Source organism: Aulonocara sp. 'chitande type north' Nkhata Bay, linkage group LG6, assembly GCF_057382095.1.
Source record: "Aulonocara sp. 'chitande type north' Nkhata Bay isolate Kocher_YH1m ecotype deep benthic linkage group LG6, A_spYH_male_GT1.1, whole genome shotgun sequence".
Classification (NCBI taxonomy): domain Eukaryota; kingdom Metazoa; phylum Chordata; class Actinopteri; order Cichliformes; family Cichlidae; genus Aulonocara; species Aulonocara sp. 'chitande type north' Nkhata Bay.
In genome coordinates this window covers 27,370,335-27,397,040 of record NC_141349.1, presented here as the reverse complement: position 1 = coordinate 27,397,040, position 26,706 = coordinate 27,370,335, and the positions used below count along the sequence as shown (strand labels likewise).

Here is a 26,706-nt window from a genome sequence, read left to right as displayed (position 1 = left end):
GATAATCAGCTGTCTGCTTGACGTTTATTCAGCTGTGTAAAAACTATAACTTTAATCTCAGACAAACCGATTTACTCAGGAACAAATAAAATACTAAAAAAAAAAAAAGCCAAACAACAACATTTTTAATTTATCTAAGTGACTCATATATATTTAACCTGAGTAGCGAAAGACGGCGGTGGGTTTGAAAACAATTTGCCGGGAGTCCGGTGTTCTCACCGCGCTAGTGACCTAGCCCCCGGCTAGCTATCGAGCTAGTGGGTAACAGACGTCTCCGAAAACGTCGGAGCGCTTTTGAAAATATGTGGTGTCCTGATAAACTGAGCAGATATTTGAGGTTTACACAGCTACATTCTCGGCTGAAAATATGTTAAACGTTTATTTTGTGACCCAGAAAGAATAATAAGAGTAATATTAAAACTAACTATCTGCCGCCATTGTTGGAAACTAAGCTGGGCCGCGCTATGAATTCTGGGACACAGCTGCTTCTTCTTCTTCTTCTTCTTCTTCTTCTTCGGGTTTTAACGGCAGCTGACATCCTTGTACATGCAGTGCTGCCATCTTCTGTTTCAGTCCGTTATTACACTCTTAAATCCTGCTACTTATTCCTGCGTCTTTTGGGATCTTACAAAGCTTCAAACGACGCGTCGACTATTAAATCAGTCGTCGACGATTTTGATAGTCGACGTAATCGTGACTAGTCGACAAATCGTGGCAGCCCTAATCCACAGTAACTACTGTATTGTTGAGGATGGCAAAAGGTGGGAAGGTTTTTTGGGTTCTTCAAAAGTCCACCGTCATCTCCACAGTTTTGAGCGGGTTCAACTTCAGGTGGTTCTAACTGCACCAGTGGACCAGTTTATCTGCTTCCCTAACTATACACGGATTTATCCTCATTTTGGATCAGACCAATGATAGTGGTGTCATCCACAAACTTTAGGAGTTTCACAGATGGTTCTTCTGAGGTGCAGTGATTACTGTAGAGGTAGAAAAGCAGCAGTCAAACTGTGAGTACGTCGTTTTTCAAACAAAGGTAAGTCAGCTTGAGTCTAGTTGAATGCGATTGATCGATTGACCTTGGCCTTTCTGATCTACAGCTGTACTGTGTAAGGTATAAAAATGCTGCAACAGTTACTGGAGAGCAGGCAGAAGCTATTGAAGGACACACAAGACTTCAGCACAAGAGCCCTGATTGGTTCCGATGGCGTGCCGGGAGAATCACAGCTTCGGTGAGGCACGCTGTATTTGCCACAAGTTTAGAAACTCCCGCCCAAAGCGTGGTTAATCGTGTGTGCTACCCTGAAAAGTCTATGTGTATTGTGCAAACAAGATGGGGACTGGAACATGAGGAGGACGCACGAAAGGCCTACACTGAAAAAATTGCAGCACTTCACCACTATCTGCAGGTTCGTTTGTGCGGTTTTATTGTGAACACACGTTTTCCTGAACTTGGAGCATCTCCTGATGGACTCACTATGCGTGAATGTTGTGGGAAAGGGTGCTTTTAAATACAGAACGGACAGCATTAAGCAAGCAGTGGATGCGCAGGATAAAGACTTCTGCCTGGAGTTAGCTGCAAATGGACTTCACTTTTAAAGAGGACGCACTCTTACTACTGTCAAGTGCAAACACAAATCTTCGTGACCAGCACCAAGCACTGTGACCTCATTGTATGGACCCAAAGAGACATGGCTGTGGTTAGCATCTTCCCTGATGTAGACTTCTGTGAACCACGATTGAAGAAAGCACAGGAGTTAATCAAAAAAAAAAAAAGTGCCTTCCTGAACTTCGAATATTTTTCTCTATGCGTAGTGCAGCTCTGAATATCTAATTCTTTCTTTCTGGGGTCTACTTTTATGCCTGATGTGCATAGACATGTTCACAATTTGCTTTCACTACTTTTGTACTAACAAAATACCACTTTACAAAATGTAAATAAAGAAACAAAAGATTTTTTTCTTGCCTTTCATTACTTTTATTACAACAACGTCAAAGGCGATCAAAGTAGTTACAGTGACGAATAAGTGTCAGTTACAGTTTACAAATACATTAATGTAATGACAACGTTTTTATAACATAACGCACTACCAACTGTCTTGAAATTACTATGTCTTAAGAGAAATAATCACAATACATACAGCACACGTTTACGAATTTTTAACAAGAGCAAGTTTCAGTTGTCCCTGGTTTTACCACCACACTGGGACACATGTTCACCAAAACGCAGCAAACCTTCACTATTTTATCAAGAAGGGTCACATCTTCACCCTCACATGGAAGAAGTAGACGGATTGGCATGGTGGTATGCAGCATTTTGAACTTATTGCGCAAAGTACCTATTACTCGCTCAACATGAATTCTTAGGTGGGCAATGGCTCTCTTATCTTCTATGTCCCTGGCATCGAGTTGACAGAAGCCCTTTGTATATGCAGGGATCTTAACCTCTGCACACATCATTCCCACAGGATTTCTGATGGCAAAGCCTCTGTCAGCCAAAACTACATCCCCTGGTAACAGCCTTTGAAGAATACCACAGTTCTCTGTGATATGTCTGTCTGATGCACTCCCACCCCACCCCTTGGAAATGAATGAAATTGCACCAAGAGGTGTAATCCCAACGAGGTATTTCATGGTGTGTGTACCCTTATACTGAGAGTATGTTTGTGCATGTGCCTTTAAATTTGATGGTCTTTCTGTACAAATTTCAAAACAATCTACAATGATGGCTACCCGTTTTCCAAAAATTTCAATAAATTGAGGGGGCATTGTGGCCTGTAAACAGTGCCTCTCTGGCCAGTGCACCAAGGCTCCTAAGCGGGCATACAAAACATCAATGGTATCGGTAAAGACAGAAGACAGAGTTTTGTGGGAAACATTGAATAGATCACAAAGATGCTGGACAGGAAGATCAAGTCTGAGACGCATGAGTGTGAGTAATAGCATTTGGAAATGCGACAGTTTCTGTGACGCTGGCAGGAAAGCTTTTACATTGTCAAACACGGCCAGTAAAATTGCAAAACAAGGTAGTCCAGTGTAATATCTTACTTTTTCCGTGTCATCCTTTAAAAAAATGTTCATTCAGCTCTGTCTTTTTCAGTTGTGATTGAAGCTTCCTGTTCTCCTCCAACAGCCGGTTTACTTCTGCTCTGCTCTGTTCACAGCACACACAATCCTTCGTCTGTCTTGTAGCCTCTGTGTGTCTTACTGTCAGATCAAGATTTTCTACATTTGCAGTTGCTAACTCGGCCTCCACTTGTCCAACACAACTCTGGCCCACAGCCTCCTTGGCAAGGTGACTATGGTGTTGGTCTTCTGTCTGTCCAACTTGAGCTGCTCTTCATGTGTAACTGCTGCACAGGCCTCACCTTCACACTCTACTACTCCTTTATGAAAGCCTGTCAGATACAAAGAGTACACACACAAAAGGGAAATGTTCAGCAGTATTCCAAATAAGGGCGCATGATTAATTAAAACGCTATGTGATGATTGCCGGACAGTGAGAGCACTTTTTTTAATTTTAGGATGGGGTGGTGGTGTTCTTTACCTCCGACTGCCGCTCTTTGTTGCGTTCGCCGTCTGTGACGGTCAGAATTAGAGGTTAGGATTTCGGAGTGCCCCATATGGAGCGTTGGAACCCAGTCAGGATTTGTCTCATCCATTACATAGGCTGGTTTACCTACAATTACGCAAAAATAATATTAGTGTATCTATACATAGAAAGTATGTCTGCGAATTTACTCAGTAGGATGTTTGACCTCTGAGCGCATCAACATTAAAACTAATAGGCTATAAAGCTTGATTTGTACATATTTAGAACTTACCGGACTGAAAATGTCTGGAGCACACCAACAGATGTTTGGAGATGGAAGAGAACTTGATATCAGGTCTTCTCACAGCTGCTATCCAGGCTAGACGCCGTCGTTTGGTTACATCAGCAACATGAGCTCCCTCATGTTGCTTCCAGGTGGGGAAAGAATGAAAAGATAAACCGTTTTCAGGCTTGTTCCTTTGCCGGTCGCGCGAACTAACGTTACAACCGATTACACAGCAAGTACGAACCATAGCTAATGTTCTCCGTGTGCTTTCGCTCCTCTTTCGCTAGCGCTTTTTTTGACCCAGAAATATGGCGCCTCAACCAAAAATCCTGACCACGCCCCCTCCCGTGACATCACGCTTGGAGCGTCTTTGGAGCAGTCGACTGCATCCTTGGTTCACCTGTTTGGCCAGTAGGCAAACTGCAGGGGTTCGAGCAGGATTTCTTTGATGTCTTTCAGGAGTGTTAACACCATACATGCCTCCCTGCCGATTTCAGTGCCCCTCCCGATAATCTCCCGGAGCCACCATTCTCCCGAATTTCTCCCGATTTTCCACCCGGACAACAAAATTGAAAAGCCATATCGCAGAATTCATAGCGCGGCCCTGCCAATTCCAGTTTCCAACAATGGCGGCAGCTACTTAGTTTTAATATTCCTCTTATTATTCTTTCAGGGTCGCAAAATAAACTTTTAACATATTTTCAGGTGAGAATGTAGCTGTGTAAACTTCAAATATCTGAGCCGGCGAGAACACCAAACTCCCGACACATCGTTTTCAAACCCCCGCGGTCTTTCGCTACTCGGGTTAAACATGATATATAAGTCACTTTGACAACTTAAAAATGTTATTGTTTGGCTTTTTCAGTGTTTTATTTGTTCGTGAGTAACTCGGTTTGGCTGAGATTAAAGTTATTCGATTATATTAAATTAATTTAACTTTATTAATCCCTCGGGACGTTGTTTACAACGGTGACATTTAACGTTTTATGCGATAAATAAACACTGTAAAATGTATTTACCCCCCCCCCCCCCCCCCCCACCCCAACAGCCCTTTTGAATGTCTCACTAATTCTGAGGTTGGCAAGTATGGTTAACACTAGTCTTTCAAAGGACTTAATGACAACAGACATCATGGCGGCAGGATGATGGTGGAGATAAGATAAGATAAGATAACCTTTATTAGTCCCACACGTGGGAAATTTGTTTTGTCACAGCAGGATGATGGGGGGAGGGGGCAATAGGTCAGCACAGAGTCTCAGATACAAGGGGGGCAAACTGTCCTGGAACCCCGGTGTTCTGTCTCTGACAGAGCAGACAAACATCCTCTTCACAGATCTTTAATGTAAGCAGGGGGTCAGAGGGGAGGGAGTGAGGGCTGCTGATTCTTTTTGTGTGGATGTGAGGGTGAGCATAAGGGAGGTGTGAATAGTTGTCTTTCACATCTGCAGTAGAAGGTGTTAAGGTCGTCAGTCAATTGAGGATCCTCTTCACAGAGGGGGGATGGACTCCTGTTACTAGAATGTGCTGCAGGTCTCTCCAAACTGAAGCAGGGTCATTGGCTGAGAAGTAGTTTTTTTTAACTTCTCATTGTAACTCCTCTTAGCGACCCTGATCTCCTTGCTCAGCTTGTTTGTGGCCTGCTTGTACAGGGCCCGGTTCCCGCTGCTGTAGGCCTCCTCCTTGGTCTGGCACTGCTTCCCCAGATTTGGACTAAACCATGGTTTGTTATTATTGTATGTGCAAAAGGTCTCAGTTTACACCCCCCACGCACGGGGCGATCTGCACTAACTTGCTAACGGAGATTTGCAGCGTTAATGTGGTTATGGCGTTAACATCATTTTAACGAGATTAACACTGACAGCGCTAGAATAAATCTTCTTTTTTTGGTACTGGTACTGGTTTTATTTTGTTGTATTTATCGGCAATACCGTAAAAGCTGGTGCGTGAAAATATTGTTGGACATAAACCGGTCCGTGGCGCAAAAAAGGTTGGGGACTGCTGCTTTAATGTGGCCACAGTCAGACCAAGGCTCTCAGTAGCTGAGCTGCTTTGTATATCTTAGTGTTTCCTTTGTGCCTTTCTAGTGAGAATTGAAAAGATGAACACATCACATTAAGCACTGAAGTGAAATTCATTTTATATTCTCTTATATTATAAATAACATCTGGTCAGTTTGGGTTAAAAACATTCTGAAGTGCCATACATTTTGATTATTTGACTTCAACAGAGACCTTAAAGTTTCACATAGACAACCCAACATTTCCCATTTAGGAAGCACTTACCAAAAAGAAAGGAAAAAAAAAACCTCTGGCAGCAATTTACCTCAACAGACTGCAGAGTGAGGAAAACTGAGCACTGTAAAAACAACAGACAATAAACACTGAGCAGATCCAGTAGCCACCACAACTCTGGACCACACATTGCTGGCGCCACTGATACTGCAGAAAAGTGCAGGGAGGGAGAGGATAAAAGCATTAAAGCATAATCCACAGTGCAGAGAAAACAGTAGGTAAACGCATACATCAGTGGCATTAGAGTAAGCAGATGCCTAATGGAAACTTTAAGTTTCCATTGACAGAAAAAAACATTGCACGATAAGTAAAAGAGGTAAACTGGCCTAAAAGAAAATGATCTTACATATAAACTTCTTTGATTCAAAGGCTCTGTAATGACAAAAAGAGAAGACACAGAGACTTAAAGGTGGATCTTTCCGGATTCTTGAATTATTATGGTTTTATTCAGCTCAGTGTTTTTTTTTTTTTCTAAATTAAGCATGTGAGCTACTGTTAACATGAGCGTAAGAACTGCACATTAATGCTGCGACCTCCACACTAATGTCTGTGGTTATCATTGCAGTTGACAGGTTTTGCTGCGATATTATTTAATCCTAGCTACAATAAGTAATGATATGAAACGAAAAGTCAAGTTTGTGGCCACTGTTCGTTGCTGACCTGCAGTACTTTCAGTTGCCACAGAGGGGAGCCCTGGAGCCTTCAAAATCAAGTACTGCCAATACAGCTATTGCTGTCATGGCTACAATTCTAACAACTGGTAACTCACCAAACTGTATTATTCTTTGTTTTGTGCATCATGGTCTGCTCTCCTAATCACAATCGAGGTTTGCTGCAGATAATGTTTTGTTATATTGTGTATTTTATTTTAATATGCTACAGCTAAACAGCAAATCCACACAGTCCACACCAACAACATATCAGAAGAACACACAAAAGACAGAGAAGAAAAATCATGAGACTGGTGCTCTAATCTCTCATCATAATGCACGACACAATGCTAAAAGATTACTTTAGTGGAATTTTATGTCTCACAGATACATGGAAAATATTGTGGATCCTGTTACTGCCATCATGAAGTTTCAGTCTTTCTTTCTTTTTGTCTTTTTGGGATATTTGTCACACTTACATGTTTCATATTTAAATATTACACAAAGATAACCTAAGTAAATTCAAGATACAATTTTTAAATAATTACTTCATTTATCAAAGGAAAAAAGTTATACAAACCGACCTGGTCTTATGTGGAAAAAAAAATGCCCCCTAAACATAATAACTAGTTGCAACAAGAACTGAAAACAATTTTTTTTTAATGAAATTAGCAGTAATCCACAGTTCCTTATTGCAGCTTCCTACAGTAAGTAAGTTCTCTGATAATGGTGTATTTTATGTATTTTATCCATACTGTCTTCCAAATCTGGCTCCAAACATCCATCCATCACCAGGCCAACCGCAAGATGTAATCTCTCCAACATATCCTGCATCTGCCCCGGGGGCTCCTCACACTAAGTCATGCCTGGAACATTTAATCCCTCTGAGAGAGAAGATATCAAAGGACACTTCCACCCTGCCTGGGATATCGTTACCAGGGATGCACCCTGGAGGCAAGCCTGGGGAGGGAAGTTGAGGGAACATGCCTGGTGGCTGGGCCGATGGAGACCAAAGAGATGACATGGGCCCACCTCCTGAAGGAGGTGCTGTATGGCGTTTAGTACAATATTTGTTGTACGGCGATCAAGAGTGGGGGCTCTGACAGTTCAATGTCGGGCTATTGAGGCTGGCTATGGAAGAAAAAAATGAACTTTTTGGCACTAATGTTAAGGATTCAAAATGTTTAGCACAACACAAGTGGGTGATAGCTCTGTGGCTACATCCATCATTTAAATACAGTCTTTGACCCACATGGACAAGTGACGAGGCACCGTAAGAATCATGCTGATGCAGTAATACGAACTACAGGAGTTGTTGGATACCCTTTTTCAAGCACACATTCCCATAAACTTTACCTGTAGGCAGCTTCATTCACAAGCTGGCAGGTTTCTGTGGCAACACGCCACATAAGCGGGATGCCTTTCTGTTTGATTTTATTACATATTTAGTTCAGGCACAAAGAATAAAAAAAAAAAAAAAAAAGTAAAAAAAAATGCTTGTTTTGAATTAAAACCACATGTTAGATGTGACAAAACTATCAGTGTCCAAAAAACAAAAAACAAAAAAACCCCCCACATGTTAGAAAGCTCCATTTTCTGTGTTGTTAGGCGAATCATACATGCACCTATACAAACTACCACTAGAGGTCTCTCACATAATCTACTGCTTTATATTTCCCACGGAATGAAACTGTAAATAACACACTTTCTGCACCAAAGAGAAGGTACAGAATCATACCTGTTTGTCTATTGAATTAACACAAGTCAGCGATGGAAAGAGTAAAGGAATTTAAGAAAAAGAAGAAGAAAAACTACAAAATCATAACAACAAACCTATGTAAGTTATATTTTCACAATTAGAAAAACTTAGTTTCACACTGCAACAGTAATCCTAACATATATGTAACTAATACTCAAAATTCCCAGTTCTACCACTCATATTTAGTACAATAAGCTGAGTGTATATAAAGACTTCAAGCAAAATGTAACTTTTTTATATACTGATGAGTGTAAATAAGTGTAAATTCTATTTCACAGGCTGATTGCGTGCATATTTCTTATGTAAATAATTGAGCTGTAATATAAAAAGTGAACACACATCGAATACAGTAGATAACCCAATAATTGAAAAAAAGCTGCAGCCTACTGTGTGTAAGCAAAGAATTTCCATTAGCATTTTATTTGGGCCTTTACTGAGCTTTTATGGGGGTGAATGTACAAGCACAGGAACACAGAACACACTGTCAAATATACACTCACCTCTCACTTTATTAGGTACGCCTGGTTAACTGCTTAACTGCTTAATGCAATCAGATGACACAAACTTAAGCATGTAGACAGGGTCAGGACAGCCTGCTGAAGTTCAAACTGATGAGCATTAGAATAAGTAGGAGAGGTAATTTTGTAACTTTGATTGTGGCATGGTTGCTGGTGGCAGACAGCTTGGTCTGAGTATTTCAGAAATGATCTCTATTGTTTAATCTCTATTGTCATAGTGTTAACAGAGAATATCCACTAGCTCACTTATGAAAATGCCTTGTTGATGCCATTAGTCATAACCACTCGTTACAACCAACATGCGTAGAAGAGCACAAGTTGCCACTTCAGCTAACAACAGAAAAGTCAGGCAATACATTCACAGAGTAAAGCTGGGCAAACACTGTGCGATTTTTTTCAGTCGCGTTATTCAGCTTCTGCTCAAACTGTACGATTGACTCGCAGGGGTTAGAAATTGGTAGGTAACGATGCAGGGTCTCACACTATACGGCCCGATGCTCTGATGCGACCCGAGTGCTCACACCGTGCGTCCATAAAAATGAAGGTTATAACAGAAAATCTGTCGCTCTATGGGATCAGAACGATGCCACCTTGAAATGAAACCGAGAAAAAATATTGTAACTGAAATAAATGTACTGAAAAATCTTGTATTGAAACTGAGAAAAAAATGATAGTGAAAAACAATGAATTGAAACTGTAAATTGTTTTGTTTTCGCGTACAATTTGTTTCAGTTGAGACCCTGCATCGTGACCTACGAACTTCTAACCCCTGCGAGTCAATCGTACACTTTGAGCAGAAGCAATAACGCGACTGAAAAAAATCGCAGTGTTTGCCCAGCTTAATGTGTGCTAAAATAACTACTTTAGTCACTACATAAAAAAAATCTGTACTTTCTTTTCACAACACCACGATCACAAGGACTGCACGTATCCACAAGTTTTGGTAGTTTTGGTACTTCAGCATGTAGATAGCCCTATGAAAAGTAGCGAGCATGAAGGAAGCAAGGTTTTTGTTTTGTTTATTTTGTCTGTCAGAACTGTTGTTTGGAGCGACGTTTTTTAAGTGGCAGGTCATTTCAAACGCTACGTTTCTTTCAACTCAACAAACATCAACAAACACGCGAACTGTTTGTGTGCAGTTTGTTGCTAGCTTAACGTCCAGCTGCTGTATTTCACAGGGAGAGAAAAGAAAGAGCCAACTTCACTCAGAGATGGAGAAAGATGGGGAGAGGAAGAAGAGAGGTTAGATGCAAAGGTAAGGACTGCTCAGTGAGATTTGACAAACTGGAAATTTAAAGTTTACATGTGAGATAATCTGTTTTCATATTGTGTGAAATGGCTAAACAAGCTGAGGTTGACTGTGTTATGGATCAAAATCATTAAAAGCATGAAAATCCTCTGCTGATTAGTGCAGGATTAACAGGTTAGATTGCTGTACTGTGATGGATTTAAAGTAAAGAACAAGTGTGGGACTGGTGCACAGTGACTGTCTAGTTAGTATAAACAGTGTACCCTCAGTGCAGAGGATGGAAATCAGCCAGGACAACTCATGAAACATCTGCTGACACCTGGTTGAGTCAGGTGTGTAAATTTGTAAAGAGCAAGAGGTCAGCTGATCACAGTCTGTACATTAAGACCCCCCCCCCCCCCCCCACTGAATCCCACTTTAACTCTTGACACATTCCTGTTTTAAGTCAAAGAAAATGGAGCTCTCTCTTTTTCACATTTTCCTGCTATCTATCTATCTATCTATCTATCTATCTATCTATCTATCTATCTATCTATCTATCTATCTATCTATCTATCTATCTATCTATATGTGTGTATATATATATATATATATATATATATATATATATATATATATATATATATATATATATATATATATATATATGCTTGCTATTATTTTAGATACAGTAAACTAGTCTTAATGCCAAAATAGAGTTTAATACAGTTTTAAGTTGTGACTTTCGGCTTTGCAGAACTTTAGATTTTTACTTTTTTGTAAAAAGCATCATTAGCAGTCCTAATGTACTTTGAAATGCAGGTGTTTTACTTGTAATGGGGTATCGTTTCGCAGTGTGGCACTGTTCTTTCAGCTCGTTCCGCTGTCTCCCTCAGATGCTGCCGAGTCTAATCTCCAATTAAAACAGAGCAACAACAGAGGGAGCCATTGCTTTCTGTATTGGAAACAATTTTCTTGACAATTGTTGCAGCAGCCTGGCTTCACTGTAGCATATCTCTAATTCACAACCCTACAGAAGGACCCACCTCCACATCGCTCTCTCTTTCTCTCGCTCTCTTGGAAGGAGGGGGAGGAGAGCGAGCGCAGTTTGAGTTGCGCTCGCCGCTCTACGCCAGCCAGAGGTGTGTTTCGGCTCCACACTCTGTATCTCTGCGTAGCAGCACCCAACCATGCAGCCAGCCTGAGTGCCATGTCCAACAGCTGTGTTGGCAAAGGGTTACCGCTCATCTGAAGGGAAGGTAGCGTCTTGCTTTGAGGAGGACAGAAGATAAAAGAAGACTGACCAGTTGCAGAGAGAGAGAGAGGGGGGGATATAACTGAAAGCCCCCTCCTCGCCTCACTAAACAGAGCAAAAACGGAAGGCTTTGGAGTATTCAATTTTTTCTTTCGTTTTATATTTTTCTTATTCCTCATCGCAGTGCTGGGAGGTGCTTCATCTTTTCATATAGTCTCTCTCTCCGTCATTTGCCTCCTCATCTATTTCTCCATCTACCTGGTGTACAATTTCTTATATTTATGAGTGAGATAGAGGGGAAAGAAGGGAATTTTGTTTTTCCAATTTTTTTTGCCCTTTCTTTCTCCCTCTTCACTCTTCCTTCTTCTCTTTTCACCAAACCATATCATTCCTGTCATTCCCTCCTTTGCATTTCACATCAAAATGCTGCTCGTCAGGTCATCATACCCCATCCTACGCCTCTTTCTGTGTCTAAAGTCTGATGATTAATGATCTTGGATGATTTTTTTTTCAAAGACAACTAAAAAACTCCTCATGAATGACTATTTTTCCCCCCCTTTTCCTTCTCTTTTGGTCCCCTCCACACCCATTTCTTTTGCATCACACTCTTGCGGGATTCTTAATTGTTACTCTAGGTAGGTTCAATATCGTTTAGTGTCTGTCTATCTGTCTGTCTGTGTGTATTTGTGTGTGCTTTACGTATACATAAAACACACATTAACACACACATGCACTCGCACACTAAACTACGCCTAAAGGATGAGCGTTCAGTGAGTCGACATCGGTCTGGTCTCGCATCCTTCTCCTCATCTGTCCTCATCATCATGGCCAAGTGCGCCCATTTTTAATTGTTGTCTTTGAGAAATCTTTTTTTTTTTATCTGTACACATGTCATGATTTAATAATAAAAAAATCTTTATATATATTTATTTGTTTAGTAACACATTTGTAACACATTTGAAATGGAAAAAAATGAGTTTGCAGTCTCACTGGTGTAATTTTATTGACTTTGACAGCCGAATTTTGGCAAAGTTTGGGATATTTGTCCTAAAAGGAATGATATTCTTTTCACATGATCTGCTGAGCTGCATTCAAAGTTTGGCGCTAATGGCCATCTCAAGTCATTAATAGTGTATCCCATTTCATGCTTGATTTTGTGCTTATTTTGATTCTGCCAGTCCATCAGCAGCCATTAGTACTTTTACTGCCTCCCTGCCCCTTCCCATCCCACACACACACACACACACACCAACGCACACAGACACACAATCTTCCCTCTTCAGCATGTTTTCAGTTTTCCTCCCTCTTTTACCCAAATCTCTCCATTTTCTTTTATTCCCCGCTTTCATTCTCACTCCCTTTCGGGCCAACAGAGACCGGTTACCATTAGCTGGATGTTGATCAGTGGATTCAGCGGGTAATTCCTCGCTGTGGATTTAAGGTGTAATAGACAGCAGGTCTTTAGATAGAGACAGACTGATAGACAGATTAAAATAGGTAGAACTTCACGCGCCATTTCATCACTACCGTCCTCTTTTCCTCTGTCACATTTGTCCCCTTTCCCTCTGTGTTTTGTTTGACGCTACGTCTCTACTTCTCACCGCCACACCTTTTTTGGGAGAGCTGCTTTAAAGCGTTACCACTGCTAGTCTATTCTCAATTAGCCCATATACACATGGACATTTAGCTGAAAATTGCCTGTGCACTCAGCCGTAAGGTGAAAAATTTTGCCTACTAGCATAGGCCCACACCAGCTACTTTAGTCTCACCGCCCACCCCCTTCTTATGGACTGATAAAGAGGCTTAATGAATCCCTCTTTCTTGATTGTTCTGAGAGTGGGATGTCGTCATGAAGGAATATGAAGGACCGCTCGTTTTGCTCTGTCTTTGCTTTTGTGTCTCAACTCTGCTCCTCTGTAAAACATCTCCACTACAGTCTATAAATTATGTGTTACAGAAAAGAGTTAATTAGGTGAGTAGTGAATTAATAAAGCACTCACTTCTTCTTTGCAAGTGAGCGTATGCACATGCATGAAAAGAAGGTGTGTACCCTAAATACGTGTGCAAGAGCACAGCTGACGGAGCAAGAGTGTGCATGCATTTGTGTACATTCGGAAGTCTGCATGAAGCTGGTGGAAATGTATTCTGCATGAACTTTCATCTGCAGGTGATGGCTGTTTTTGTATTTTCCACCACAGTTGCTTGCACGGTTTCACCTTTCGTCGTCGCTCTGTGACTAATTGGTTGTTTATCCACTTAAAAAAAAAAGTCTGTATAATTGAGATTACATCTTCAAGAATTTCACACTCTCACACGTTCAGCTGCACTTCGGAGCACAAAATATCCCTCACTCATGCACTATTTCTAACGCGCAGAATGAAGCTTATACCAGGTGACTCACTCAGTTAGTCCAGTGCAGCGTGCAGGTGCATGGATTTACATCTGTTCATTACTATTCTCTCATTCCTTATTGTGCGCCTAAGCTGGTGGAGGTGCGTTAGCCAGTGCCAAACTGATGTCATCCTCCTCCTGTGTTACCTTTCTTCTTCTTGTTTCCTCCCCAGTGGGTCTGCGACAGATCGTTGACAGTGAATAAATCACAGACCTAATATCACTCATACACCAGCTTTGCTCTAATTGACTCTTCAGCAGGACTTTATTGAGTACAGTGCACACTAAAGGCGATGCAAAAGACTGTATGCTGGGAATTAGGCTATAAAGTCCCATTTCAAATTAAAATGGTTAGGTAAATAATACTAATATTTAACAAAGTTAGGAACTGCTTCACAGGAAGAAATTTATAAGCTTTAAAAAAACTCCTGGAAAAAAACAGAAAGGCAAATAATGAAAAATAAAAGAACATTGCTACCTTTTAAACATCCATGAAAGCTTTTCCATAAAAATGTTTTAAGAAGAGATTTAAAAGACAGTAAAGAAGTTCCCTTTTTGACCTCAAAGGTCGGACTGTGCCACAGTTTGGCAGCTCTGACAGCAAGCACCTGCTGACCTTTGTCTACTAGCAGAAACTTTGGGATAACCAGCAGATCGCCCTGTATACGCCCTGCCCTATGTAACAGGTTAATAAGCCCTTAATGTGCTTCAGATGAAAGATGTATGATCAGTGAGATTTTAAAATCAATACAAAGTGAGAATTTGCCTGTACTCAAGTAATGTGTTTATATTCTTGATGCCAGTTAGCTGTTAAAAAGTAAAAACAGAATAAATATCCTAAAAATGATTAAAATGCACCATTAGACAAAAGAGAGCAAAAGTGAACTGAGTCTGTAGGTAAGAATAACTACAGGATAACAATAACTAAATAATAAGAGTCACACCTTTTAATGATCTCCTATTAATGTAATCTGTTTTGTGTCAGTATGAAAACAGTTTCTAGGCATTTCTCATAAGCAGCTGTAAAATAGAACATGATTTTTAGGCAGTCTTCATACATGATGTTGGACGTTCTCTATATAGACCAAAGTACTGGGCCACACATTACACCAGCCAGTTGGTCATAGAAGCCAAAGCCATGAAGCTCCCGGCGCAGTTTTTGTGCTGATGTTAATGAGTGTTGGCGACTTTTACGCACTGCTCTGTAACCTGGCACGGTCTAAGTCCTAAAGCCTTCACCTTTGCAATAATATATCTAACAGCTGATTGTGGGATATCTAGGAGGGATGAAATTTTAAAAACTGACAAAGTTTCCATGCTATCACAGTACCACGCTCAAACTCGGAGAGCTCGTTTAAAATTCTTTCACATATGTTTGTACAGGCAGGCTGGCCATGTGCTTGATTTAAACATCAGTGGCAACTGGGCTGAAAACACCTGAATTCAGATGTGTGGTTCAATACTTTGGTCCGTTAATGCTGTACATGAAAAACACAAAATCACCATTTAAAAACAAACTAATTTCACATGCCATAAAACAAGTAATCAGTTAGCCGCTGTTCATTTTGAGTAATATTGAGTTACGTATACATAACCATAAAAGCATTCACATTTACATCCATAAAATGGCTCTCTGGGATTGCATAATTCAATATTTTGAGAAGCTGTTGGTTCATAGCGAGGATACTAAATGAATAAACAAATAAGCCTTGTCCAGTTGTTTAATGCAAAAGGTTTATGTAAGGATGTACCGCATTATTCTACGAGTCAAGCCATCAGAATCATATTAATGCCACTATGAGAGTCAGAGATAATTAGAAGGAGTCAGAGAGAAAGATGGATTTTTGTAAATAAAATTTGTTGAATGAATAATTCATTTCACTGCCAGACGGGATTAAAATTCTACACATGCACATATCCTCTGACAGTTTTCCTAAGGGCTAAACTCTGTGTACCTACATATCCTGCATCTACTTCAAGATGCAATAAATACGCACATGTTGCCAGAAATAGGCATATCCCATCTTATGAGCGTGTGCCAGTAAAGATCTGTTAAAGGATGAAAAACTAGACATAGCATACATTAGTCAGGCTACAGCTTAGATATTTTTAATACTGATGGATCATTACATCATTTTATACCACCACAAGGGAACTTAGTGATTTGAGACTGCGACCATGTGCAATGAACTTGCAGGTTTCTTGCCTTTGTAATGGTTATGCATAGATGGGGACCAGTTACTGTCCTCGATGCATCAAGACAGAGTTAGTCTGCTATTAGTCTGTAAATTAATAAGGTCAAATTGGGAATTTGACCTTATTAATGTGCAACATGTTTGTGATCAGTTGACTGTGATGAATCTCAAATGCGCAGCTATCTGCATACACAGCAATGCACATTAACTCCTTACATTCAGAGTTGAGCTCTAACCTCAGAGAGATAAAACAGAAATTTAAAAATTCCTCCGCAAACTGTGGTGGGGTGCGAATCTTTGGAGACAGGTTGCCTCCGCAGTCACCTTTCAATCTAAAGTGGTTGCCCAGATGATGAGGATGTTGCGTGCTCGATGTTTGGGTGACCTTGTCTTTGGTTGCAACTGGGAACCGCTGATTTTTCCAGGTCACAAGCTGGTGGTCATCTAATGTGACCAAGCCATCACAGAGCACGAGACTGATGCGCTGCAGCAACTCTGGTCCTTAGTGGAGCTTTTACACGATACACAAAAACATTTTGCAATTTTGAATTGCAGTCCGTTAAAACTTAATCAGTGTTTTGAAGTTTGTCAGTGGTGGCCGGTGAATCTTATTCAATTTTTTTATGCGATGTCCGACCCAGAGTGAGGAAAAACCATTTAATTCAGCTTACAAATCAAATGTAACATTCATTTAATATATGAATGTACAATTAATGCCAACATTAAAAAGAAGTTCACGTAGTTCTGTATAAAAAAACAACTCACCGTGAACATTTAACTATGATTTCTAACACTTCTTAAACACTTCCTTGTAAAAAATAACTTACTTTCAAAGTTATTTGTACATATTAAGTAAAATGTTCCTGTAGTGTGTAAATAATAATTAGTTGCTCTGCTTGTTCTTTCGTAGAATAATGCACAGTGCTGTTAATTTCCTCCCATAAATGTTTCATGTCTCTAACAGCCTAGGCTTTATCCGTTCCCGCTGTTTTAAAAAGCAAGCACGGAAAGCTAAATAATGCATCTGCATGGCTGCATCCAGTCCTGCGTATATACTGTGTTTTTCAACCTGCTGTCTGATGATGACGTCCACTTGTTTTTTACTTGTACCTTCTTCTCCCCTTTAAGACACCACGTAGGAGTCCAAAAGATCAGCTGACGATGATTTAGGGTCGAATTAAAATCCACAACCTGAGTCACAATGCTGCGCCCAAATTTAGCCTAGCCTCAATACAAAGCCTGTCACTTCGACTCTTTAATCTCCACCTTCTGTGTTCTCTCTCCCTGATTTTGTTCTTGATTGTATCTCTGCCACTTTGGCCTTTCTTTCAAAGTTTGGTCCCTCTATGCCACTACTCTTAGTCCACTTGCAGAATAAGTTACGCCTCTAGTAGTTCGCCCAAAGAGCGTTGTCCTAGATACCTCAAAGCCAATCCTGCTTTTTATTTTTATATTTTTATTCATAGAAACAATAGCAAAATCAACAAAATAGATAAAGGTAAAGGCATGCAATATCTGAAGCTTATAATCTGCATGACAATGTCGCTGTTTAATGAATGCAGGACAGGACAAGCAGAAAGTCAGAGCTCTCTGGTTCAAAAGAACTTTAGCCCTAATTTTATTTTCACCATTGATGCAAATGACAGGGAGGTAATACAGAGAGAGAGAGAGAGACAGAGAGCTGCCTGGCATGAGGAGAGAGCCCAAACAACCAGATCACACTTTTTTAACTTAAATGACCCTGATAGTGTTGAGAATTTAAGCTGTCATCCCTGAAAGGATATCATCTTTCAGTAATGTATGCAGATGTATGTCTTCAGACTCATGGGAAAGACAAAGTAGGGGTGATTTGCAGGCTTTTTATCCCTGAGACTGGTTTAGATCATTAAGGTTAGGAAAGTTTGGATTTATTTATTTATTTATTTCCTGAAGCAGGCTGGATGATTCCTGTGATCAGCTGTTCATGTGCCAAATTACATCACAATTAAAAACACACCTTTCAGATTTTCATGTATTTTGAAACTGGGGTTGTTTTTTGTTTGGATACCTTGAATGTAAATGGCGCTGTCTCTAAAGCACTTTAGGTCAGCTTCTGTTGTTTAAATATGCTAAAAATAAAATAGACGTGACAGTCAACATAAAAAGGTTTAAACATTTTTCATACTGCATGTCTGAGGTCTATTTTTTCAACACAATTCAACAGGCATACTGAAGTTAGAGGATAGAAACAAAGTATCGATCCTATTGTGCTAGTATCGGTCCGACACCTATACCAGCGTTGTTTTCAATACTGTCGATATTTGGGTTGATCCTCCCACCTTTAGCCTACGCTGCTTTACTCTGTCGGCCCTGGAAGATCTGTGTAAAAACAGGGAACAAGCAAGTTGAAAAACAATCATTTAATTTGCACATAGATTTAAGGATTCTGCACATTTGAAAAACAATAAATTGATCAAAAATCAATAATGACACTTTTAACCATGAAGGGGAATCACACCAGAGACTTTTTAAGCTTAAAGCCAAAAGTACTGTCCTGCTCCCATAAAACTCCCAGAAGCCCATTGAATTCTTTACAACAGCCACTTGTTTTGTGTGCTGACCTGAGCACATAGTGGAATAAATATCTATAGCTATAAAATATTAGAGTCTTGAGGATTTCAGTCACACTCTACTAGCCAACTCCTGTTTTTGAATATTTTAAATTCAGCATTTGCTTTTTAAGCTGTCTTCTTCATGCCTATCCCCACTGGTGTAATGTGCATCATGTGACATGTGATAAATTGAGGGCTGCAATTCTGAAATGATCAGACATAAACAATCGCAATCTGAAACAGTAACAGATGAAAACCAGGATGTGGATGTATAATCTCCTAGTGTGCTCTGTGTTGGTATATATTCTGGCGGAAGAAAGTAATTTTTTAGCATATCTTTCCAAAAAATCGTACCTAAAAAAATCAGTGTTGCATTGATTCATTAATTTAATAACGAGCCTTAAAGCCAGCGTGTTTATTGAGTACAGGCAGACCTTATAAAGGCCTGAGAAGGAAAAAAAACTACCAAAAGTATCTCCTGTGAAAAAACAACAACAACAACAATGTAACAACATTCAGCACATTCAGATTGCAGTGAAAGGGGCATGTAGACACAGCGGCTTGACTGAGTTAAGCCTTGACCTCAGAGGCAATTGACTTGTGTACACAGTGGCTTTCAGCCATCCGCAGCCTTACTCGGCCATCTGACTCTTTCCTTGTCTCTTTCAGACGAGGAGCGGGCCGGCAAGCCGAGGATCATGACTGGCTAAATTAAGCAAAGGCACAGAGCGACAGAAGAAGGAATAGAGGGAAGCAGGAGAAGAAGAAAAAGACGAAGAGTACGCGCACATATACACACACTGCTGCTCATCTCCTCATCTCCACGGCAACAGTATTCACACACTTGCAGACTTGAGGAAGGAGACCTGCATCACCAACTTTGGAGGAAGAGGAAAGACAATCAGATGGAAAAAGACGAATGAAAGTCCGCCCGTTCGACACTCTCCGTTCGCCATCATTCGGCTTTTCTTCCCCATAAGAGTGCTGACATTTTGAGTTGATGATCCGTTTTTAAATTCTTCTAAAACGCTCAGTGAAAAGCATTTTTCAGCCAGTTTGGATCTGGTTCTTTGCAGATTAGACTTTTTGTTCTTGGTTTTTTAAACCTTCCTGCTCTCCCCCACCCCACCACCACCACCACCACCACCACTACCACTACCCCCTCACACTGATAACAGCCCAAGCGTCACCCCTCTCCACCCATCAAGCACAACTCTGCTCATCCCTCAGCCTGCTAGACCTCACTTTTCAGCCCTCCGCGTGTGCCTTCGTCTGTCCACCATCCCTTCATCCGAGGCTATGAGAGGAGGAGTCGAATCCCAGATCACTCCATCATGCCAGTTCTGAAGAGTAGAGAGGAGATCCGGGCTGGCAATGTTCAAGGTAGGCCAGTGATTTAAGTAATTGGGGCTGTGCATATGTGTCCATGGGTATCGCTTAAAACTTCACCCCAAATTACATCTTTGATAAGCCGGGGAATCAGAAAATGGTGAATAAAATCTCTATCGCAGCAGCTCAGCGGAGTCTAAGGTGACACACACAAATATAAACGACGTGCAATTTAAAATGACATTTAGCAGCCATGCAAATGCAGATTCTTTCTATTTCAGAGGCTGCAAATGGGTGGCATTTCCCACTGAAAATTGACTTAGATTGCCTTGTTTTTCTCACATTTCACAGCTTTTACTACTTTAATCAACTTAATGAACTTTCACATGTACTGTAACATCTGAAACGCTGCCACCACTGTGACCGCTGATATCCGGCAGTTGCGATTAACTCAACCCTTATTTAACCTTCTTAGAAACTGCCCTCGTTCATGATAATTTCAGGTCATGTAAACTACGAGAGGAGGTGGAAATAATGGCTTAATGGCCGCTTTGTGAAATATGAAGGATTTCCTTCATGGTTTGATCGGGTCAAACTAAATGTATTTTTCCGTATAGTTAAAAAAAAAAGGTCTGATAATAAAACACTGCACATTTTTCATGCAGTTTAAATAAATCTTCAGTTCTATTCATGCACATTGCTTAACAAAAGGCCTGTTTTAGAGGGTAAGTCACTTTCTGTGGCCATGTTTATTTTCAGTAAGAGTGAGCAATCACAAGAAACAGAAGAAACAAAACATTTATAGTGCAAAAGGAAAAAAAGTACAAATTGCGTGTGTGTGGTTTTTTTTTGTTTTTGTCACTTGTTCTTTCTCGTGGTGCTTTGTGAGGGAGCTCGGTGTTGAGATAAGGGATAATGAGACACTAGCTTCAATAAGCACATCAAAACGAGGAGTTGTGCCGCTTTACGAGGGAAAACAGGTCTAGACAATAGTGACTGCATAAAGCAACAGAGTGGAGGAAGCTGAAGCCGATTTTATTGCTGAGCTCGTGCTCCTGGCAGCCGCTCAGGAGTTCGACCGATGAAAGGCATATTTAAAAGTTGGAGGGGCGCAGAAAGACAATGGAACGAGGTGTCTGAGAGGCTGCAAGTAAAATAAGCCTTTAAAGGAGAATTTGCATGGCTTTCATTAGCAACAGAGCGCACCGTTAGATCAGGGGAAAGTGCGTTCGTGTCTTCCTCGACAGTTTTGAAACAGAATATGTGCAAAATCCTTTGTTCTGTCACTGCGTCCGGCTCCTGCCAGCAGAGCAGCTCTAGGATTTGTCTCCTGGTGGCATCGCGGATTAGATTCTTGGCCGGATTGGTGTTTAGCAACGGGTGAGGCCAGTTTACGCTCCCAAATCTTTGAACTAATTTGCGCTCGCCGGCTCACAGGAGTCTGATGTAACTATCTGATTATGATGCACGTCTTTGCCGAAGCGTGACTTGGAGGAGGTGTGACAGCTGGTGTGTCCCTCCCTCGCAAAACACAACAGCTTCAACAATGTACCGGCTGTATTCTGCTCACTTATTAACATATGCTGTTCAGGCTCCGCGGTGTCCAAATTCCTGCCCACAGTATTTCAATCAAAACTTCGTTTTCCATTTCAACACTCTGATTTTCCGTTATGATGACAGCGAGCAGGAGAGGGGTTAAGGCGTGGCAGACAAAAAAGAAAAAGGAAGAAAAACAGGCAAAGATCCAGGCGCAGGCGCCAAATCCTGAGGGAGCTTCACTGACACTGGATGAAGGAGGCAGCTTTGTAGACAGATGTACCTTGGAGTGCATAAGCAGCAAGGCCTTGGAGGGGTGTGCGTTGTTGTTGCGCCGCTGTGATGCTGCGTGTTTTTCCGGAGGGCGGGTTGGGCAGAGAGGATTACTGGATCTGAGCACTGGCTCTCTTGTCAGGCGGGAAGCGTGGCCCTTAGTTTGATCGGTGAACCGTGAACGGAGTGGCAGCAGTGAACTGCCATGACGGTACCGAGCCGAGATCTTGATGCTGGAGCTCAGAGACAGCCGGCTGAGTCAGTTTTGGACGCGAGCCTCATGTGACCAGCTTTACAAATGTTGATTGAGTCGTCGAAGGATTACAGGTGCTGAGCAGCCTGGTGTTTATTGCTTACCCAGAGCCAGAGAGAGAGAGAGGGAGAGGCAGAAGTGCAAAGCAGCTAAGGTGCAGAAATTCCTCATCCACCCATGCATTTGTGGGGTTCTTCCTTCGTGTATAATGATAAAAAAAAAAAACCTCTGAAAAGATGCTCTTCACTCAGTCGCCAGTTCACAGCTGAAATCTGGATTCTTCCATGTGTATCCTGTTCAGTATTTTTTTTTTTCTGCTTCCATGCTTCCAATTAGTTTGCCTGGCACGCAGGTCCTCACAGCATCTTACTGTGTTAATATTTCAGGTAAATACAACAGTCCCGCCTGAAGGTAGAACTGACGCAACACCTAACAGCTCTGACACCTTATTAGAAACCAGATTGAACAGATAAGACGTGCTGCCACGTTATCAGTTTGAATGCATTTCAGTGCAGCCCCCTTCCACCGTGCTTATCGACGACCGGTGGGCTGACGAACGACAGCTTTAGATCCAAGTTTCATCAACTTTGAAACCAACAATTTAACATTCGCACTCACTCCACGCAGCGGTTGACCCGCTCAGTGCAGGTGAGAAACCCTCAGAGCGTAGCCATGTGAATTTCTAATAGTAATTGTACCTCCTCTCTTGAGATGACGGCCAGCTTTTCACTTCACCTTCAAGTGAGGCCCTTCAGAGCTGATTAGGTAGGACGACATGTAGCGAAAGCTCTTTAGTCTGACTTTCCTTCTAAATTACGCTGTAGGAGTAACATTGTTCTGTTCTGGTTGCGGCACCTCTGCTCGCTCGCTTGATCGACGGTACGAGTAGCTGTACGGGAGTTGCCTTTTTACGGTCAACAAACAGCCTAATTTTTCATTGTTATGCAGAGCGACTGGTTCCTCGCGTCATCTCTCAGGTGATTTGTTGTTCTTTTTATTTATTCGTCAGAATTTGTAAAGTCCCTGGGCCGACCCACTGAGCAGTTTCCCGGTGATTAGGTGTCTAAATGGTAGACAAACAGTGAGGTTAAAATTGCTTTTTGTTGGTGTAAAAGTGATGTCAAACTCACACCCAGCTGCTGTTTTGTCATCGCATCAAAAAGAAATCTTGCAACAGGGAACAAAGAGAGAGAAGCTTAGGTGAGACTCATGTCTGTGACACATGAACTGTGAAGTCATACTTTCTAATATTTAGCACACAGCAGGCTACTGCTAAAAAACACTTCAGCGTGTCTTAGGTGAGGGTGCTGCTTGCATCGAGTACAGGAGGCAAGAATCAGAATGTTCTTCTACTAAAAAATATTTGGAAATAATTTTAGGTAAATGAGCCAAACTGGATGAGCTACTCGGCTGTCACGCGGGTTCCTTCAGAGCTGCTTTAATTCTTTATGGCACAGATTCAAATAAGTGCTCAGAGAGTTTGAGCCATGTTGACACGATAGCATCTCACAGTTACTGCAGATGTGTCAGCCGCACCATGATGTGAATCTCCCACTTCACCAATTCCCAAAGGTGGTCTACTGAACTGTGATCTGGTGAGATGATTTGAGCCTTGTGACACGATGCTTTCCTGCTGGAATCAGCGATCAGAAGATGAGTGCACTGTGGTCACAAAGGTTTGGACATGGTCAGCAACAGTACGCAGGCAGGCTGTGGCGTTTAAATGATGCTCAGTTGGTACTAAAGGGCCCAAAGGTATGCCGAGAAATTAGACGACCTGACAGCAGGCGATGCTGAGTGAACAGCAGCCTCACTTTCTGTTCATGGGGGACAGGAATGACACCCGGTCTTCTGCTGCTGTAGCACATCTCCTTCAAGGTCTGACAGGTTTCAGAGATGCTCTTCTGCATACCTTGGTTGCAACAAGTGGTTATTTAAGTTCCTGTTTCTATCAGCTCAAATCCATTCTCTAGCAAACAAGAGAAATATATACAAATATGAGAGAAAACAAGAGACATTGTCACCCCATAATAAGAACCCATTGTGTTGAGGTTCTGATTATATGCGCTGTCAACCAGATGTTACTTTTACATCCAATAAATTTCATTTATTGGTCTTTATCTGCGCATATAAGCTCTTAGCCCAGAAACCATCTGGCTGTGAGAATCAGCTTTTAGATAACCAGCTATTTCACATCTTTATCGAGCATCTTTTGATATTTACGGCTGTATTGGTGTTACATCATTTGTAATGCCTGGCCTAACCTGTGCTACATCTAGCTTTGGCAACATAAAATGGCAATTTAAATGTGTTTACCGCAACATACGGGGTTCATATTTATACGTGTTTGTGTGGCATGTAAATTAAGCGATGAATAATTAAACTGCCCGGGCCAAAAGTGGTCTGTATTTAGCTGGAGAAATAGCATAGCAATAGAAAACAATGGCAGCCCAGCGTAGAACTTTGTCATTTGGACAGTCAGTTGCACTTTTATACATTTACATGATAAAAAAAATAAAAGATAGATTAAAATGGTGATTGGTGGTTCATACAGACAGTGTGATAACACAAAGTGTACACGCAATCTCATTTTTATTAGAGAGTGAGAGAAACCCAAGATGCCTCTTCTACCTCTCCTCTTCAGTACCTAGTCATGTGTGACTGCGAGAGAAGGAGGAAGAGCTAAGAATAGAGAAAAGGGGGCCCGATGCTGTGATGCCGCCGCTACCCACGTTCTGTAACTGAGCGTGCTCTCGACACCATTTCTGCTGGCCTGTTTGTGCAGGCTCTGCTCACCATATACACTGCAGCTACCTCAGTGGAAATGCTTTTCTTTTCGTCAAGGTATCAGATGCAGATGTTCAGCTAGAAATGGCTCTTTCATCCTTCCTGTGTTCGATAATAACACGATCTGACTGTCACACATGGAGAGATTTAATCAGAAACAGTCACTCTTTATGTCATGCCAAGGGGAGCCTGTTTGAAGCTCCTCCACCGACAGGCAGGGACTAGAGCGAGAGGCTTTTTTAATCGGTTTTCTTTTTAAAACACAGATAGAAGAGACTGAAACAAAAGACAAGATCTGGCACCGAGGGCCGAGGTGCAGAGACAAGTAGAACTGATGGAGGGTTAGATAGCAGAATAAGATTGAGTCATATTTGATGATATTGTCCTCAAAAGGCTCACAAGAAAGAGACACCGGGACTCCCGAGAAATCACGTTGTGCAGATGACTTCGCTAAGAGGGGATTATAAGGCGATAATTATGTTTTCAAAGAGGGAGATGATGAAAGATAGAGAAGGAACAAATATATTAGAATCAAAAGAAGAAATAGGTTTGTGTGATGGCACTCATCAGAACACAAAACTTGCTGCCAGATGGCTAATTTATTTACAGATATGCTAGAAACACCACCTGCTGGATAAGAAAGTAACATAGTTTCCATCTTCTGTAAGGTAAAATCAGGATTTTACTGCAGGGCTTGCTGTGCCGTGCCGTCTTGTTTATATTTAGCAGTGTTAACAGCAGGTGGTATCTACTTGCCAAACCTGTTCAAAGTGTCAGTGAATCTGTCTCCATTTGACCCTCAGTGGGGGCAACTTGTCAATTAATTAGCCGTGACTTGAGACCGAGAGTGGGTTTGAAGCGCAGACAGCTGCAGGAATGAGGAGGAAAATGCCCCCGCTCAAATACAGAGCCGAACAAGAAGCAGCGAGATGTACTTATTGGGGAAGGAGCTGCGGCTGTCAGCGTTTTTTCTTCTTCTTCTCCCCTTAATGAAGCTGTGGAACAGGTGATCAGTGAGACAGAGAGGAGGATTAAAGGTAGAGTTAACCTCTCGGGAGGGTAAACTGGAAGGTGAGCGCTTCTGCGAGATTTAGGTCTAAGTGTAGGAGTGTGTGTGAGCCAAGCGCAGAGGGCAGATCACATCCTCAGTGTATAAAAGATTTCAATTTGCCCCTCCCGACATTTGTTGCAATCAGTCATCAAATGCCTCCAAGAGCTGAAAGAAAGCTCTCACATTAATATTCAAACTAGAAAACGCACTGATGTTTCCTGAAAACCTCCAGCAACAGCAGCCGTGCACGCCTGCGATGCACTCACAGGTGAACTTCACGGGTAAAACACTGACCTGATGTTATGATTCACTGAAGAGAACATTGGAGATCCAAGTGCAGGGCTCCGTAGGCCAAATAATTCAACAAAAAAAACCCCCAAAACAATCTTTTAGCATTCATTACATACTTTTATTTAACCAGGAAGCCCCATTAAGCTGAGATTTCCTGACAAAGCGAAACATGGCCAAGGTAGCAGCCATACAAACGCAATACATTTTACAAATGCCACAGATACAACATAAAATGCAAGCTCTACAACATGATATACAATACACAAATACCCGCAACAAAGAAACACAAGTTGCCTTTCAGGAAAAAACCACAAGTCTCCTTCACCACATTCTGGGTGATGCTTTTAGATTCAGCAATAGAGTTTTTCCCACATCTGTTGAAACCCTCAGCCCATCAAAAACCATCCATTTGGAGGAGAATAGCAGGAAAATATTGGAGCTGAGACATAACAAAGGCTCAGAAGTAAACTGGAAGTACACCCAGTATCGCTTT

At 41.4% G+C, this 26,706-nt stretch overlaps 1 protein-coding gene and 2 pseudogenes across 5 annotated transcripts in view; 2 read left to right on the top strand and 1 right to left on the bottom strand.

Moving 5' to 3' along the window:
- Positions 1-1,070: 1,070 nt before the first annotated feature.
- Positions 1,071-1,831, top strand: LOC147327962 (uncharacterized; annotated as a pseudogene).
- Positions 1,832-1,969: 138 nt separating this feature from the next.
- LOC147327961 (uncharacterized) lies at positions 1,970-11,473 on the bottom strand (annotated as a pseudogene).
- The window catches only part of grin2bb (glutamate receptor, ionotropic, N-methyl D-aspartate 2B, genome duplicate b), a 135,971-nt gene continuing 120,551 nt past the window's right edge, over positions 11,287-26,706 (top strand). Inside the window, exons 1-2 of one of the 5 annotated variants that reach the window (XM_086296001.1) lie at positions 11,287-11,403; positions 19,363-20,076. In XM_086296001.1, coding sequence (XP_086152127.1) covers positions 20,068-20,076 — 9 coding nt within the window. In that variant the 5' untranslated portion in view covers positions 11,287-11,403; positions 19,363-20,067. Of the gene's footprint in view, positions 13,489-19,362; positions 20,077-26,706 lie in introns of all 5 variants that reach the window. The other 4 variants (XM_086296000.1, XM_086295999.1, XM_086295998.1 and 1 more) reach the window with 4 other exon arrangements.